The sequence below is a fragment of the Myxine glutinosa genome, chromosome 8 (assembly GCF_964187855.1).
Source record: "Myxine glutinosa chromosome 8, kmMyxGlut1.1, whole genome shotgun sequence".
Classification (NCBI taxonomy): Eukaryota; Metazoa; Chordata; class Myxini; order Myxiniformes; family Myxinidae; genus Myxine; species Myxine glutinosa.
The window spans coordinates 139328877-139343576 of NC_136268.1; the positions used below are offsets into that span (position 1 = coordinate 139328877).

At 49.8% G+C, this 14700-nt stretch overlaps 1 protein-coding gene and 1 long non-coding RNA gene across 3 annotated transcripts in view; one reads left to right on the forward strand and one right to left on the reverse strand.

Moving 5' to 3' along the window:
* Window positions 1–4214, reverse strand: part of LOC137432946 (transmembrane protein 150A-like) — a 47557-nt gene extending 43343 nt beyond the window's left edge. The window contains exons 1-2 of one of the 2 annotated variants that reach the window (XM_078783771.1): window positions 3874–4214; window positions 3307–3360 (exon numbers count right to left, since the gene is read on the reverse strand). In XM_078783771.1, the coding sequence (XP_078639897.1) occupies window positions 3307–3360; window positions 3874–3935 (116 nt within the window). In that variant the 5' untranslated portion in view covers window positions 3936–4214. The remainder of the gene's footprint in view (window positions 1–3306; window positions 3361–3873) is intronic. The other variant, XM_078783772.1, reaches the window with a different exon arrangement.
* Window positions 3885–14700, forward strand: part of LOC137432956 (uncharacterized) — a 76184-nt gene continuing 65368 nt past the window's right edge. Inside the window, exon 1 of the long non-coding RNA XR_013624403.1 lies at window positions 3885–4221. This is a non-coding gene — a long non-coding RNA (uncharacterized LOC137432956). The remainder of the gene's footprint in view (window positions 4222–14700) is intronic.

Below are 14700 nucleotides of genomic sequence, written 5' to 3' on the forward strand. Positions count from 1 at the left end.
TAGCGCAGTGAGAAAGGTGGCGCCAATGTTGTGACGTCGCTGGTATTCGGAGTATCCTGGGAAGTGATCATAACGAGGTAGCTACTGATGCACGACCCCCATAGATGACCACCTTTAGAGGCCATTTTATCCCACAGAGCAGGGGTTGGCCTTTTTCGGGCACCATGGTCCCCTTTTTGAAGCGACGTTTTATGGCCGGATGCCATTCCTGCCACCAACCCTGTTAGTCGCCTCTTGCGACACACAGGGAATTACCAGTGAACTGGTACTCAATTTGCCGACCTCGGAAGGATGACAGGATGAGTCAACCCCCCTGGTGTTAATTCAGCGATGACCGGGATTCAAACCCAGGATCCTCGGATCTCAAGCCGGCACCCTAACCGCTAAGCCAACACCAGGCTACGACCCCCATATATACCGACCGGAATTTAGAATTTGGCCAATGGCGTGCAAGAGCACACTGGCCTACTCTTTCATGAGTACTGTGAGGGCCAATGTCATGAAGCTATTGCTAGGAGACGGCATTGCCAGCTTAATGCCCACCAGAGGGACGGCATGCTTCGTGATTCAACGCTTTGCCTGCGAAGGTCCGGGATGGTTAGATTTTATTCTGTTGGGAATCGAACTCGGAGATGGGAAACCTTGCTTCCTCCACAAACTCGTTTCACAAATCCCTTGCAAATAAATTACACCTGCAAACACACCTGCCGCAATAATCTGCAAGAAGGGAAAACAGCAAGTTCAGCAGTGCTTGAAGTGCAGGAGTTTGAGGTGGAGGAGTTTGAAGTGGAAGGAGTTTGAGGTGGAGGAGTTTGAGGTGGAGGAGTTTGAGGTGGAGGAGTTTGAGGTGGAGGAGTTCGAGGTGGAGGAGTTCGAGGTGGAGGAGTTTGAGGTGGAGGAGTTTGAGGTGGAGGAGTTTGAGGTGGAGGAGTTTGAGGACATAATGTAGCAGGTTTATACACAGAGAGGGGCGAGTAGAGGGATGGCAGAACGAGTCGGTCGAAGGTCGTTATGGGGACTGAGGGGGAAATGGGGGATGAGGGAGGGTGGCGGGATTGGGAAGTGGGGATGTGGTGAAAACAAGGTGGGAAGCATTACGATGAAAAACAAAACGTGGACAACACCTGCTGCCTTGTAAGGGGTTTGTCCATGTGAGCAAAGTCACATTTGTCCGATTCTGAGTTCCACACTTTGTTACAGAGTCGGTGCTGCCGAAGGCACGCGTTATTCTGGGCGGTTTGCCATTGCCTTCCCAGCAGCATTTAGAGCAGGACTTTGTCATTTGCTCATGGTGCCGCAGATACTTCTCTAAGAACACCGTGGGGTCCTTAACGTCCACCAACTAACACTGGCAGCAGGATGCCAAGTTTAACGTCCATCCGAGGGACGGCCCACACATTGATGAAGCACCAGGATGGCAGTTTATAGTTGGGTCGGGATTCGAACCCAGGCTTGGCAGTCCAAAGGCAAGTGGGGGTACCTCCAGGCCATCCTGCATCACATTTACCTGTACCCACACCTGAACCCTCATGTGCAGGTTATCTATCCGTCAGCACACAAATTTCCACGTCCTCAAGAGATCCCAGAAGGAGCAGAGGGAGCGTCGCCAAGAGCGCAATGCCGGGTATGTAGCGGGGATAATGCCGGGTATATAGCGGGGACAATGCCGGGTATGTAGCGGGGGCAATGCCGGGTATGTAATGGGGACAATGCCGGGTATGTAGCGGGGACAATGACGGGTATGTAGCGGGGACAATGACGGGTATGTAGCGGGGACAATGACGGGTATGCAGCGGGGACAATGGCGGGTATGTAGCGGGGACAATGCCGGGTATATAGCGGGGACAATGCCGGGTATGTAGCGGGGACAATGCCGGGTATGTAGCGGGGACAATGCCGGGTATGTAGCGGGGACAATGACGGGTATGCAGCGGGGACAATGACGGGTATGCAGCGGGGACAATGACGGGTATGTAGCGGGGACAATGGCGGGTATGTAGCGTGGTCAATGACGGTTATGCAGCGGGGACAATGACGGGTATGTAGCGGGGGACAATGGCGGGTATGTAGCGGGGACAATGACGGGTATGCAGCGGGGACAATGCCGGGTATGTAGCGGGGACAATGACGGGTATGCAGCGGGGACAATGGCGGGTATGTAGCGGGGACAATGACGGGTATGCAGCGGGGACAATGACGGGTATGTAGCGGGGGACAATGGCGGGTATGTAGCGTGGTCAATGACGGTTATGCAGCGGGGACAATGACGGGTATGTAGCGGGGGACAATGGCGGGTATGTAGCGGGGACAATGCCGGGTATGTAGCGGGGACAATGACGGGTATGCAGCGGGGACAATGCCGGGTATGCAGCGGGGACAATGACGGGTATGTAGCGGGGGACAATGGCGGGTATGTAGCGGGGACAATGACGGGTATGTAGCGGGGACAATGACGGGTATGTAGCGGGGACAATGACGGGTATGCAGCGGGGACAATGCCGGGTATGTAGCGGGGGACAATGGCGGGTATGTAGCGGGGACAATGCCGGGTATGTAGCGGGGACAATGACGGGTATGTAGCGGGGGACAATGGCGGGTATGTAGCGGGGACAATGACGGGTATGTAGCGGGGACAATAGCGGGTATGTAGCGGGGACAATGGCAGGTATGTAGCGGGGACAATGCCGGGTATGTAGCGGGGACAATGCCGGGTATGTAGCGAGGACAATGGCGGGTATGTAGCGGGGACAATGACGGGTATGTAGCGGGGGACAATGGCGGGTATGTAGCGGGGACAATGACGGGTATGTAGCGGGGACAATGACGGGTATGTAGCGGGGACAATGGCGGGTATGTAGCGGGGACAATGCCGGGTATGTAGCGGGGACAATGCCGGGTATGTAGCGGGGACAATGACGGGTATGTAGCGGGGACAATGACGGGTATGTAGCGGGGACAATGGCGGGTATGTAGCGGGGACAATGCCGGGTATGTAGCGGGGACAATGCCGGGTATGTAGCGGGGACAATGCCGGGTATGTAGCGGGGACAATGACGGGTATGTAGCGGGGACAATGACGGGTATGTAGCGGGGACAATGACGGGTATGTAGCGGGGACAATGACGGGTATGTAGCGGGGACAATGCCGGGTATGTAGCGGGGACAATGCCGGGTATGTAGCGGGGACAATGCCGGGTATGTAGCGGGGACAATGACGGGTATGCAGCGGGGACAATGGCGGGTATGTAGCGGGGACAATGCCGGGTATGTAGCGGGGACAATGCCGGGTATGTAGCGAGTACTCACCGGACCCATTCGGTGAAGGGACACACGTGTCCATCGCGAATGGCCAAAGCGTACCTGCAACACGGGATGGGGTTCTATTACTTCGACGTGGGCGGAACAAAACGCCATTTACAACGCAAAACGAAACGAAGTAGCAGAAAAACGTTGATACAGCAAGTTGAAGGTTTTAGGAATGAAACACGACAGTTTTCGTTGTTCACTACATGGTTGTTCACGGTTGAACCAAAGTTGGGGTAAAAGTTTCTGGATATTTAAACCAAAGTTGGGGTAAAAGTTTCTGGATATTTAAACCAAAGTTGGGGTAAAAGTTTCTGGATATTTAAACCAAAGTTGGGGTAAAAGTTTCTGGATATTTAAACCAAAGTTGGGGTAAAAGTTTCTGGATATTTAAACCCAGGTTCGGAAGTTTGAACGTTTTTAGCAACGGATATCCAAGTGACCCTGGAATTTCAAATCCACAGTCGATTCCTCCGTGTAAAGGGAATCCGGACGGTTAGTAAAGTTGATCCGTTAACAGGGAGCCCGAGGGGGAAGAAGAAGAAGAGTCAAACATGGAATGCGACTCACACCGTCCAGCCTCCGATGAACGAGACGATGGCGAACGCGAGTGGGAACACGATCGCGATCATTCCTCCGGGAACCGCAGTCCAGCTGGGGAAGCACCTCCTCGGGCAGCACCTCCTCGGGTAGCACCTCCTCGGACAGCACCTCCTCGGGTAGCACCTCCTCGAGCAGCACCTCCTCGGGTAGCACCTCCTCGGACAGCACCTCCTCGAGCAGCACCTCCTCGAGCAGCACCTCCTCGGGCAGCACCTCCTCGGGCAGTACCTCCTCGGGCAGCACCTCTTCGAGCAGCACCTCCTCGGGCAGTACCTCCTCGGTCGGACGCTCACGGCGCGACTCCTCTTGAGCTCGGTGCGTAAAACGTTGTTTATTAATTTTTTTCTAAAACTATTTTCCTGCCGTTTCCCCGAGTCGAGAGCCGAGCCGTGTGGCCCCGCCTTCGCTATGACTCACCCGGGGCGAGGCACACGCCCGACTCGACTCGCCCCCTTCGCATTTTCCCTGCGAGTCCGGAATCTCGCAATCCTAGCCAGGCTCGCTCGAATTCCTCCGCTGAATCCCAACTCCCAACTCATTCCTTCGTGCCTTCTTTCCCGGCAGTTTGCTCTGACGTTCGGTCATGTGTCATGTGTCATGTGCACTTAGTTCAACTTTCTATTGAATGTCACGTCGTGACAAATAAATAAATAATGACCATGTGCACCTGTCACACTCCATGGTATTCACGTCCACCAGGACCCATTGAACTGGTTTACCAAATCACGATATTAAAGATCCGGATCATGCTGCCTTGTCCAGACTCGTTTGTCTGCACTTCCCCTTTTTTATGATCTGCACTTCGAATGGTTCTCCCGAAACCACAGGCATTGCAGACGATTTGCCAACAACTTGCATTCATTGGAAGCTCGACTGGAATGTCACTGTGGAGCACGTACCTCCACCAGGATAAACGGTGTACGTTTTGTGTCCCATTGATGGGCTGGATCTGGATTCGGACCTGAACCAAAATGGAATTCGCTTGTTGTTGTCACCCACCCAACCCATCCACCATGTTTTGTCACAATCGGTCTATAACCTTTTGAGATATCTTTCTCACAGACAGACAGACAAGAAAGGACGTCAGGCCTGACAGGTATGACACAAGGCAAGAGAATCAATAAATTGATTCATTAATTGTCATTAGAATAAATAATAATCATATGAATAATTATATAATTTAATTAATTGGGGAATTGAATACCTTTAACCAGCACCGTTTCGTCTGAATCTCATTTTTCGAAAACTAATTAATTGGTCCAAAAATAAAATAATTAATCAACAAATCAAAAATACCCTTTACAGCCAAATTACTTGGTCACTGTCGTGTCCAAATATCAGCTTCCCAGGTCAAAAGGTGCCTGAGATATTTGCCCAGAAGAGTAAAGAAATAAATAAGTACTTAATAAATCGATAAGAATTAAATAATTAATGAATTAATTGAGTAATAAAAAATTTTAAAATACCGTTTTTGCCAAAGCACGTTCTCGCTATTCTGCCCAAATTTCATCTTCCTGGCTCAAAGGATGGCTGAGATATTGCCCGGACAAACAAATGAGAGAACCTTGACCTTTGACCTTTGACCTATATAGTCAAAAAAATATTGACAGCCTCACTTTTGGCCTTCGGAATCCTCTGGTAAAGTTTGACGAAGATAGCTGAAAGTGTTAACGAGCTGTCGCATTCAGACAAAGAAACAAGGGTGAAGACAACCTCCATCCAACATGAAAATGATCGCGCATCCAATTCCGCGCCATCTTGGACATTCCTTGGTCAGGAGCGACGTTTGTCATCACGAACCGGTTGGCCAGGCCTCACCCGACATGTATACATGACATGACATGTATACGTGACATCACCGGACATGTCATGGCAGGAATTCACAATGTGTTCAGGATGCCGGCGATAACTCGCCTCTCGTCTTTACAAAAGACGCCGTGGGATCTTCATTAACGCCGACCAACTAATACCAGCAGATGGGACGGCCGGCTTAATAACGTCAACCGGAGGGACCAATCCCAAGGTCGCGTGCGGTGACGTCACGTACAGGGAGGACGACCGAACTCGGGGTAACTGTGGGTGAACGTGGCCCGGAACACACTTGTTTGCACACTTTTTAAAATGACTTCCATACTTGTTTGAGCTACACGTGGAGGGGGTTAAACCCCTTTAATCAAAAACGTCTTTGGAGGTTGAAAATATAAAGGTTTCACCATTCCATACTCGTGTACACCAATGGTACCGAAAAAAAAAACAGGATTTTTTGTCTGTTGTTCTGATTTTTTAACTTTGCTAGATTTATTTATACCGGATGCCAAGAACAGTTTGCGTCTCTCAACTGGAAAACACATCTGGAAGGAATTGATTTCAAACCCACAGCTCCAAATAAACTTCTGCACACCAAAGCAATAAACAACCATTCTGATACAACATGTCCTGAAGAATCCAGTTCACATTTCTCCCGAGGGATAACCTGCCGAGCACAAACACCAAAACACAAACTCACACAAGGAGCTTTGGCGCAAGAGGCCACCAAAATGTGCCATACTCATCGCCCATCACCCAGAAACTACTCACCGCCCATCACCCAGAAACTACTCACCGCCCATCACCCAGAAACTACTCACCGCCCATCACCCAGAAACTACTCACCGCCCATCACCCAGAAACTACTCATCACCCATCACCCAGAAACTACTCATCGTCCATCACCCAGAAACTACTCACCACCCATCACCCAGAAACTACTCACCGCCCATCACCCAGAAACTACTCATCGTCCATCACCCAGAAACTACTCACCGCCCATCACCCAGAAACTACTCATCGTCCATCACCCAGAAACTACTCATCGCCCATCACCCAGAAACTACTCATCGTCCATCACCCAGAAACTACTCACAACCCATCACCCAGAAACTACTCACCGCCCATCACCCAGAAACTACTCACCGCCCATCACCCAGAAACTACTCATCGTCCATCACCCAGAAACTACTCATCGTCCATCACCCAGAAACTACTCACCGCCCATCACCCAGAAACTACTCATCGTCCATCACCCAGAAACTACTCATCGTCCATCACCCAGAAACTACTCATCGCCCATCACCCAGAAACTACTCATCACCCAGAAACTACTCATCGCCAATCACCCAGAAACTACTCATCGCCCATCACCCAGAAACTACTCACCGCCCATCACCCAGAAACTACTCACCACCCATCACCCAGAAACTACTCACTGCCCATCACTCAGAAACTACTCATCGCCCATCACCCAGAAACTACTCACCACCCATCACCCAGAAACTACTCATCGCCCATCACCCAGAAACTACTCATCACCCAGAAACTACTCATCGCCCATCACCCAGAATCTTCTTATCACCCATCACCTAGAAAGTACTCATCGCCCATCACCCAGAAACTACTAATCACCCAGAAACTACTCATCGCCCATCACCCAGAAACTACTCATCGTCCATCACCCAGAAACTACTCACCGCCCATCACCCAGAAACTACTCACCGCCCATCACCCAGAAACTACTCACCGCCCATCACCCAGAAACTACTCATCGCCCATCACCCAGAAACTACTCACCACCCATCACCCAGAAACTACTCATCGCCCATCACCCAGAAACTACTCATCACCCAGAAACTACTCATCGCCCATCACCCAGAATCTTATCACCCATCACCTAGAAACTACTCACCACCCATCACCCAGAAACTACTCACCGCCCATCACCCAGAAACTACTCATTGCCCATCACCCAGAAACTACTCACCACCCATCACCCAGAAACTACTCATCGCCCATCACCCAGAAACTACTCATCACCCAGAAACTACTCATCGCCCATCACCCAGAATCTTCTTATCACCCATCACCTAGAAACTACTCACCACCCATCACCCAGAAACTACTCACCGCCCACCACCCATAAACTACTCATTGCCCAGACACTACTCATCACCCAGAAACTACTCATCGCCCATCACCCAGAAACTACTCATCGCCCATCACCCAGAAACTACTCATCGTCCATCAACCAGAAACTACTCATCGCCCATCACCCAGAAACTACTCATCGCCCATCACCCAGAAACTACTCATCACCCATCACCCAGAAACTACTCATCGCCCATCACCCAGAAACTACTCATCGTCCATCACCCAGAAACTACTCATCACCCATCACCCAGAAACTACTCATCACCCATCTCATCCACACACAAGCTACAAATCCTGCCAATATCCCCGTACCATACACCTCTTCATTTCCAATTCATCCAGATCCAGGTACCTATCTACCCGCTCCACGGGCTGGCAGGACGATCGAGAGGTACTCGCCTCTAAACTGTCTAGCCCGGGTTTGAATCATGACCCAGCTGTAAGCTGCCATTCTGGTGGTTTCACATGCAGGGTGATTCATCAATCAATGTGTGTCCCGTCCCTCGGATGGACGTTAAAATGGCGTCCTGTCTGCCGGCATCCGGAAAGCTCGGCGCTAATACCCATTTAGGGGGAATCGTTCAACTTGCGATACATGCCTGAAATTTGGCAGTAATGCTTTTATATACATACTCTTTAAAACCAGCCAATTAGCCAACTCGAAATTCAACATGACGGTCATTTGTTTTCACAATTCATAATATTGGTGGCCATTTTGAAAAAAAATGGCCGCCATGTTGAATTTCGAGTTGGTTAATCAACTGGATTTAAATAGTATCTATATGAGCATAACTGCCAAATTTCATGTTTGTATCCGAATGTGAACGTATTTTTGTGTTGTCCGCCTGCAGCTACAGTAGTTGGTGGATGTGAAAGATCCCACGGTGTCCTTCATGAAGTGTAGGTGACGTATCGCCGGCACCATGAACAAATTACAAATCCCTGCTCTAAGTAGTGTTCGGATGGCAATGGCAAACCACCCAGAATAACCTTGGCCAAAAAACTGCTTTGGCAGCACCGACGCTCCGTGACAGAGTATGGTACATCAGAATCAGAACCACAACTACCTCCACTGCACGACCCATTCAAGGGAGACCATTCCATGCATTGACCATCCAGTGAAACGGTCCAATGGCATTCGCATTTCAAGAAATCCTGTATTTATGGAGTCTACCAACCAACATATGTTGTTGTGGGTGGCAAAAAAAAACTATCCTCCGAAATTAGAATGGTAACTTCGTGCAACATTGATACTCGTCGGGTAATAAAACGGGAAAACCACTTTGACCTGGAACATCATTATTTTAATTTTAAAAGTTATTTTATAATAAACCCAACTGATCACGTCGAAACCGACTGGATCACAAAGTTACGATAGCAAGGGTGCAAAGGTAAGTACAGTAGCACCGACGATGGAAAACTTATCTCAAACCTGAACCAAATAAAATGTTCAGCACCCAATTCTAAAATTAGGTTGCTGATAAATAATGAGGAGAGGGAAGTCGTGCCTCGTTCAAACGTCTATGTGAAACAAACTACAATGCAGGAGGAAACCCCATCCACTCACCTCTTGAAGGGTATTTAGTCGAGGGCTATATACATACACACATATATATATATATATATATATATATATATATATATATATATATATATATATATATATATATATATATATATATATATATATATATATATATATATATATATATATATATATATACATACACACATACATACACACACACGACATGGCCAAATGAATGCGGACACCCCTTCTAATTGGTGGATTCGGCTGTTTCAGCCACACCCATTGCTGACAGGTATATATAATCAAACACACAGCCATGCAATCTCCATAGACAAACATTGGCAGGAGAATGGGCCGTACTGAAGAGCTCAGTGACTTTCAACACGGCACCGTCATAGGATGCCACCTTTCTGTTACATATTTATGTGAATGTATGTGAATTACCATTCAGGTCTTTGCTTATCCGTGTGTAGTATATTAAGTTGTTGTGGTTGGAGGGTCAGGAGCCCTTCTGAGGGAGTGGCCGGAAACGGAAGTGACCGGAAACGGAAGAGAAAAGACACGAGGAAAAAAGGACGAGTATTATTCTTCCTCGCCCCGCTCCGACAAAAGGTGGGATCGACCTTGCGCTGCGTGGAACAGCGGCGTTCCGAAGCCTGGCTGGCGAGAGGAATTACCGGAACGTGTACCTGCCCGGTGGAGACGTCAAGTTGACGTGGGGCCGTGCATCGAACCCGCGTCTGGCCTCGTTCGCGGCACCGTCCAAACCGACGCGTGCGGGTCGCACGTTGGGGGCCTAACGCGCCTTGCAAGCGGCGTGGGGTTTGGCTTGCTCTACCGAATCCGCTTCGCGTGGCCACGAGGGGCTGCAGCCTCGGTGCCTGGTACGATACCTGCCCGGTGGAAAAACGTCCACCCGGGGTTCGTTCAACCGCCCGAGAGCGGCGACGGCGACCATCATCTTGGTCAGGAGGGGCCCAGAGACATTGTGCGGGACCGAGACCAAAAGGGTGTCGTGAGTACTCACCGGGACACACATGTATAAGATGGCCATCTTACTCATAGGGAATTGATTGTGGCTGGGGAATTGTTGATGGTAGTGTATTGTTGATTGCTCGGGGGAAAATCTCCGTGGTTGTGTCAGTGAAATATTGTTGATGGTTGTGTATTGTTGATTGCTCGGGGAAAATCTCCGTGGTTGGGTCATTGAAATTGTATGGTATCATTACCATTGGAAATATATCCTTGAACATCAGTTGTCTCCTGGGTGAAATTCATATGGATTGCGTGGCGAAAGCGCATAGATAATACAGCTTGCTGGCGGAGTTCCTCTCACGGTCCGGGGGTCACCGAGACCAGGTATTCACCGAGGGGACCACGTAACAGAATTGGGGGCTCGTCCGGGATTTAAAATTGTATAAAATAATAAAATAATAATTTTTTTTAAATTAAAATTTATTAATTAATTATTAATTGGTAAAATTTTTTTTTGAGAAATTGGGGTAAAGTCTTGGGTGGAGGTTAACAGGTGTTAACGATAGGCACCATGGCGTTTGTGGCACAGAACTTTGGGGTAACCCCGAGTGAGGCACAGTTCCGAGCGTTGCTAAAGTCGGACCTCTTGAAATTGGCCAAACATTTTAACTTGGAGGTCCGAACTAATTTGAGGAAGGCAGAGTTGCAGGCCACGGTGATACAATCTATGGTGGGATTAGGAACATGGGACGAGTTAGCCTGGGAGTGGCTACCCGAAGAACCAGAAGACGTTGAGCTCCGGAAACTGGAGTTGCAATTACGGAGCCAGGAACGGATCAAAGAAGAAGAAAGGAAAGCAGAAGAGAGGAGAGAAGAGAAACAAGCAGAGGAAAGGAGAGTGGAACGAGAACTCCAGGAAAGGTTAAAAGAAGAAGAAAGGAAAGCAGAAAAGGAAAGAGCAGAAGAAGAAAGGAAAGCAGAAAAGGAAAGAGCAGAAGAAGAAAGGAAAGCAGAAAAGGAAAGAGCAGAAGAAGAAAGGAAAGCAGAAGCGAGGAGAGAAGAGAAACAAGCAGAGGAAAGGAGAGTGGAACGAGAACTCCAGGAAAGGTTAGCAGAAGAAGAAAGGAAAGCAGAAGCGAGGAGAGAAGAGAAACAAGCAGAGGAAAGGAGAGTGGAACGAGAACTCCAGGAAAGGTTAGAAGGGAGAAAAGCAGAGGAGAGGAGAGCTGCAAGGGACCTCGAAGCAGAGGAGAGAAAAGCGGAAAGGGAATTAAAGGAACGTGACATGGAGCTTCAGCAAGAAATCAAATTCAAGGAGCTGGAGTTAATGAGAGAACGGGGAGAGGCACCACCCTTGCTGACGGGGTCGACACCTAACCAGAAAACCTGGGATGTGGGCAGACATGTGAGGCTGGTTCCACCGTTCAGTGAAAAGGAAGTCGCGAAATTTTTTCCACACTTTGAGAAAGTGGCTCGACAATTAAACTGGCCGGAGGAGGCCTGGACCATACTCGTGCAAAGTGTGCTGGTGGGGAAAGCTCAGGAAATTTATTCGACGCTACCAATGGACCAATGTGCAGATTATGAGGTACTGAAGACGCACATCCTCAAAGCGTATGAGTTGGTTCCGGAAGCTTACAGGCAAAAATTCAGGAATGCCAGGAAGAGGGAGAGTGAGACCCATGTGGAGTTTGCCAGAGTGAAAGAAAACATGTTTGATCGGTGGTGTGAGTCAAAAGGAGTCGGGAAAGACTTCGAAACATTGCGGGACTTGATCCTGGTGGAGGAATTCCAGCAGTGTGTCCACGAGGACATCAAAGTGTACCTGCAGGAAAAGAAGGTACCAAAGTTGTGGGACGCAGCCACCATGGCAGATGATTATGCCTTAACCCACCGAATAGGGGTCCACGAACCTAACTCCTCGCCTAGATCTCCGCAGGGGAGGTGGGGAACAGCAGGTGCGGAGAACGACCATACATGGCGGCGGCCTCGAGATGATTATGGGGACAACTATGATACCCCACCGGTTCGAAATCAGAGGGAGGCGGGCCCAAGACAAACTTATAGTTCGGGGGGCCCGAGGCAGACCCCGAGTTTTTCCTCCGGGCCTACTTGCGCGTTTTGCAAGAAACCTGGACACTTGATGTCCAGTTGTTACCTCATGAAAAGGGACAACCCAGAGCGGAGTCTGACTATTACAACTCCGAATGCGATGGCTAGCGTAAGAAATCGCCATCAAAAGGGTTACCAACCATTTATTTCAGAGGGGTTTGTGTCACTGGATGGAGCCTCGACTAACCGGAGACCGGTTAGGATATTGAGGGACACAGGGGCCCATCAATCTTTAATGCTTGAAGGCATTTTGCCATGGTCCGAGGAGACGGCAACGGGGGATAGTGTTCGTTTACAGGGGATCGGGGGCGGTGTTAGTGCTCCCCTTCAGGTCATCCAGTTGGAGTCCGATTTGGTGTCAGGACCGGTCACCGTCGGTTTACAAGCCACGCTTCCTGTAGAGGGTGTATCTGTGGTTATCGGGAATGATTTGGCCGGGGGTCAAGTTTATGGTAACCTGAGGGTTGGTAAAGAGCCCAGCAGGGAAAATAACATCACACCAGCTCGGGATGGCGACCAAAGTGCCAAGTTATTTGTAGGGGGACTGAACTTCAAAACAGAGGAAGAAGTTCTGACCTCTGTCTTCAACAGATATGGGCCGCTGGTGGAAGTGCGGTTGGTAAGAGACTGGGAAACGCAACAGTCAAGAGGGTTCGGCTTTGTCACGTTTGCCAGCACAAAAGACGCCAGAGAGGCAGAGAAGAATTGGAATGGCAAGGATTTGGAGGGTCGGACCATAACAGTAGGGAAGGCATTTCGTAGGCGTCGAGAGGTCTACAGGAGAGGACAACTGGGCGGTAGTGTTGGTAGTGGCCGAGAAGGAGACCGCTATTCATGGGACTACAGGGACCAGTGGTCCCACCCTAATTATTAGGGAAGTTCTGAGAAGTTGAAGCACGGAAGGCGGCGGAGCCGCCGAGCCAAGATTCCTACACGAATTAACCGTGAACGCCGTTCCTAAAGGCGTCCATGTAGTGAACTTTCATGCACGGACTAACCGTGAACTCCACGTTCCTCAAGGCGCCCATGTAGAGAACTTTCCTGCACGGACTAACCGTGAACTCCGCGTTCCTAAAGGCATCCATGTAGTGAATACTCGGCTTGGCCTCCCGGAAAAAGTGCTATCGAGTTGCTTAACTTTGGATCTTTGATCAACCCCTTAACCTTCATTCCCAAGAAACTGACGGTCAAAGTCAGAGGGTCATGAGATGGAGTTTGATTTGGCAGGGACAATGTCGTTGTTGGTACTTAGTCCAGAGGGAGTAATCTGGAGGGGTTGTGGTGAAATTTTGGTTGCTTTATTTTTAAGTGATAACTGTGCCCGGGGGGAACGGATAATGTGGGGGGGGGTTGAGTTATCTGGTTTGTTTCTCCAAATTGGCCGGCAAAGAAAGTTTTCGCTGGGTTCAAACTTTCTTTCTTGAAGGGGGGGAGTGTTACATATTTATGTGAATGTATGTGAATTACCATTCAGGTCTTTGCTTATCCGTGTGTAGTATATTAAGTTGTTGTGGTTGGAGGGTCAGGAGCCCTTCTGAGGGAGTGGCCGGAAACGGAAGTGACCGGAAACGGAAGAGAAAAGACACGAGGAAAAAAGGACGAGTATTATTCTTCCTCGCCCCGCTCCGACAAAAGGTGGGATCGACCTTGCGCTGCGTGGAACAGCGGCGTTCCGAAGCCTGGCTGGCGAGAGGAATTACCGGAACGTGTACCTGCCCGGTGGAGACGTCAAGTTGACGTGGGGCCGTGCATCGAACCCGCGTCTGGCCTCGTTCGCGGCACCGTCCAAACCGACGCGTGCGGGTCGCACGTTGGGGGCCTAACGCGCCTTGCAAGCGGCGTGGGGTTTGGCTTGCTCTACCGAATCCGCTTCGCGTGGCCACGAGGGGCTGCAGCCTCGGTGCCTGGTACGATACCTGCCCGGTGGAAAAACGTCCACCCGGCGTTCGTTCAACCGCCCGAGAGCGGCGACGGCGACCATCATCTTGGTCAGGAGGGGCCCAGAGACATTGTGCGGGACCGAGACCAAAAGGGTGTCGTGAGTACTCACCGGGACACACATGTATAAGATGGCCATCTTACTCATAGGGAATTGATTGTGGCTGGGGAATTGTTGATGGTAGTGTATTGTTGATTGCTCGGGGGAGAATCTCCGTGGTTGTGTCAGTGAAATATTGTTGATGGTTGTGTATTGTTGATTGCTCGGGGAAAAT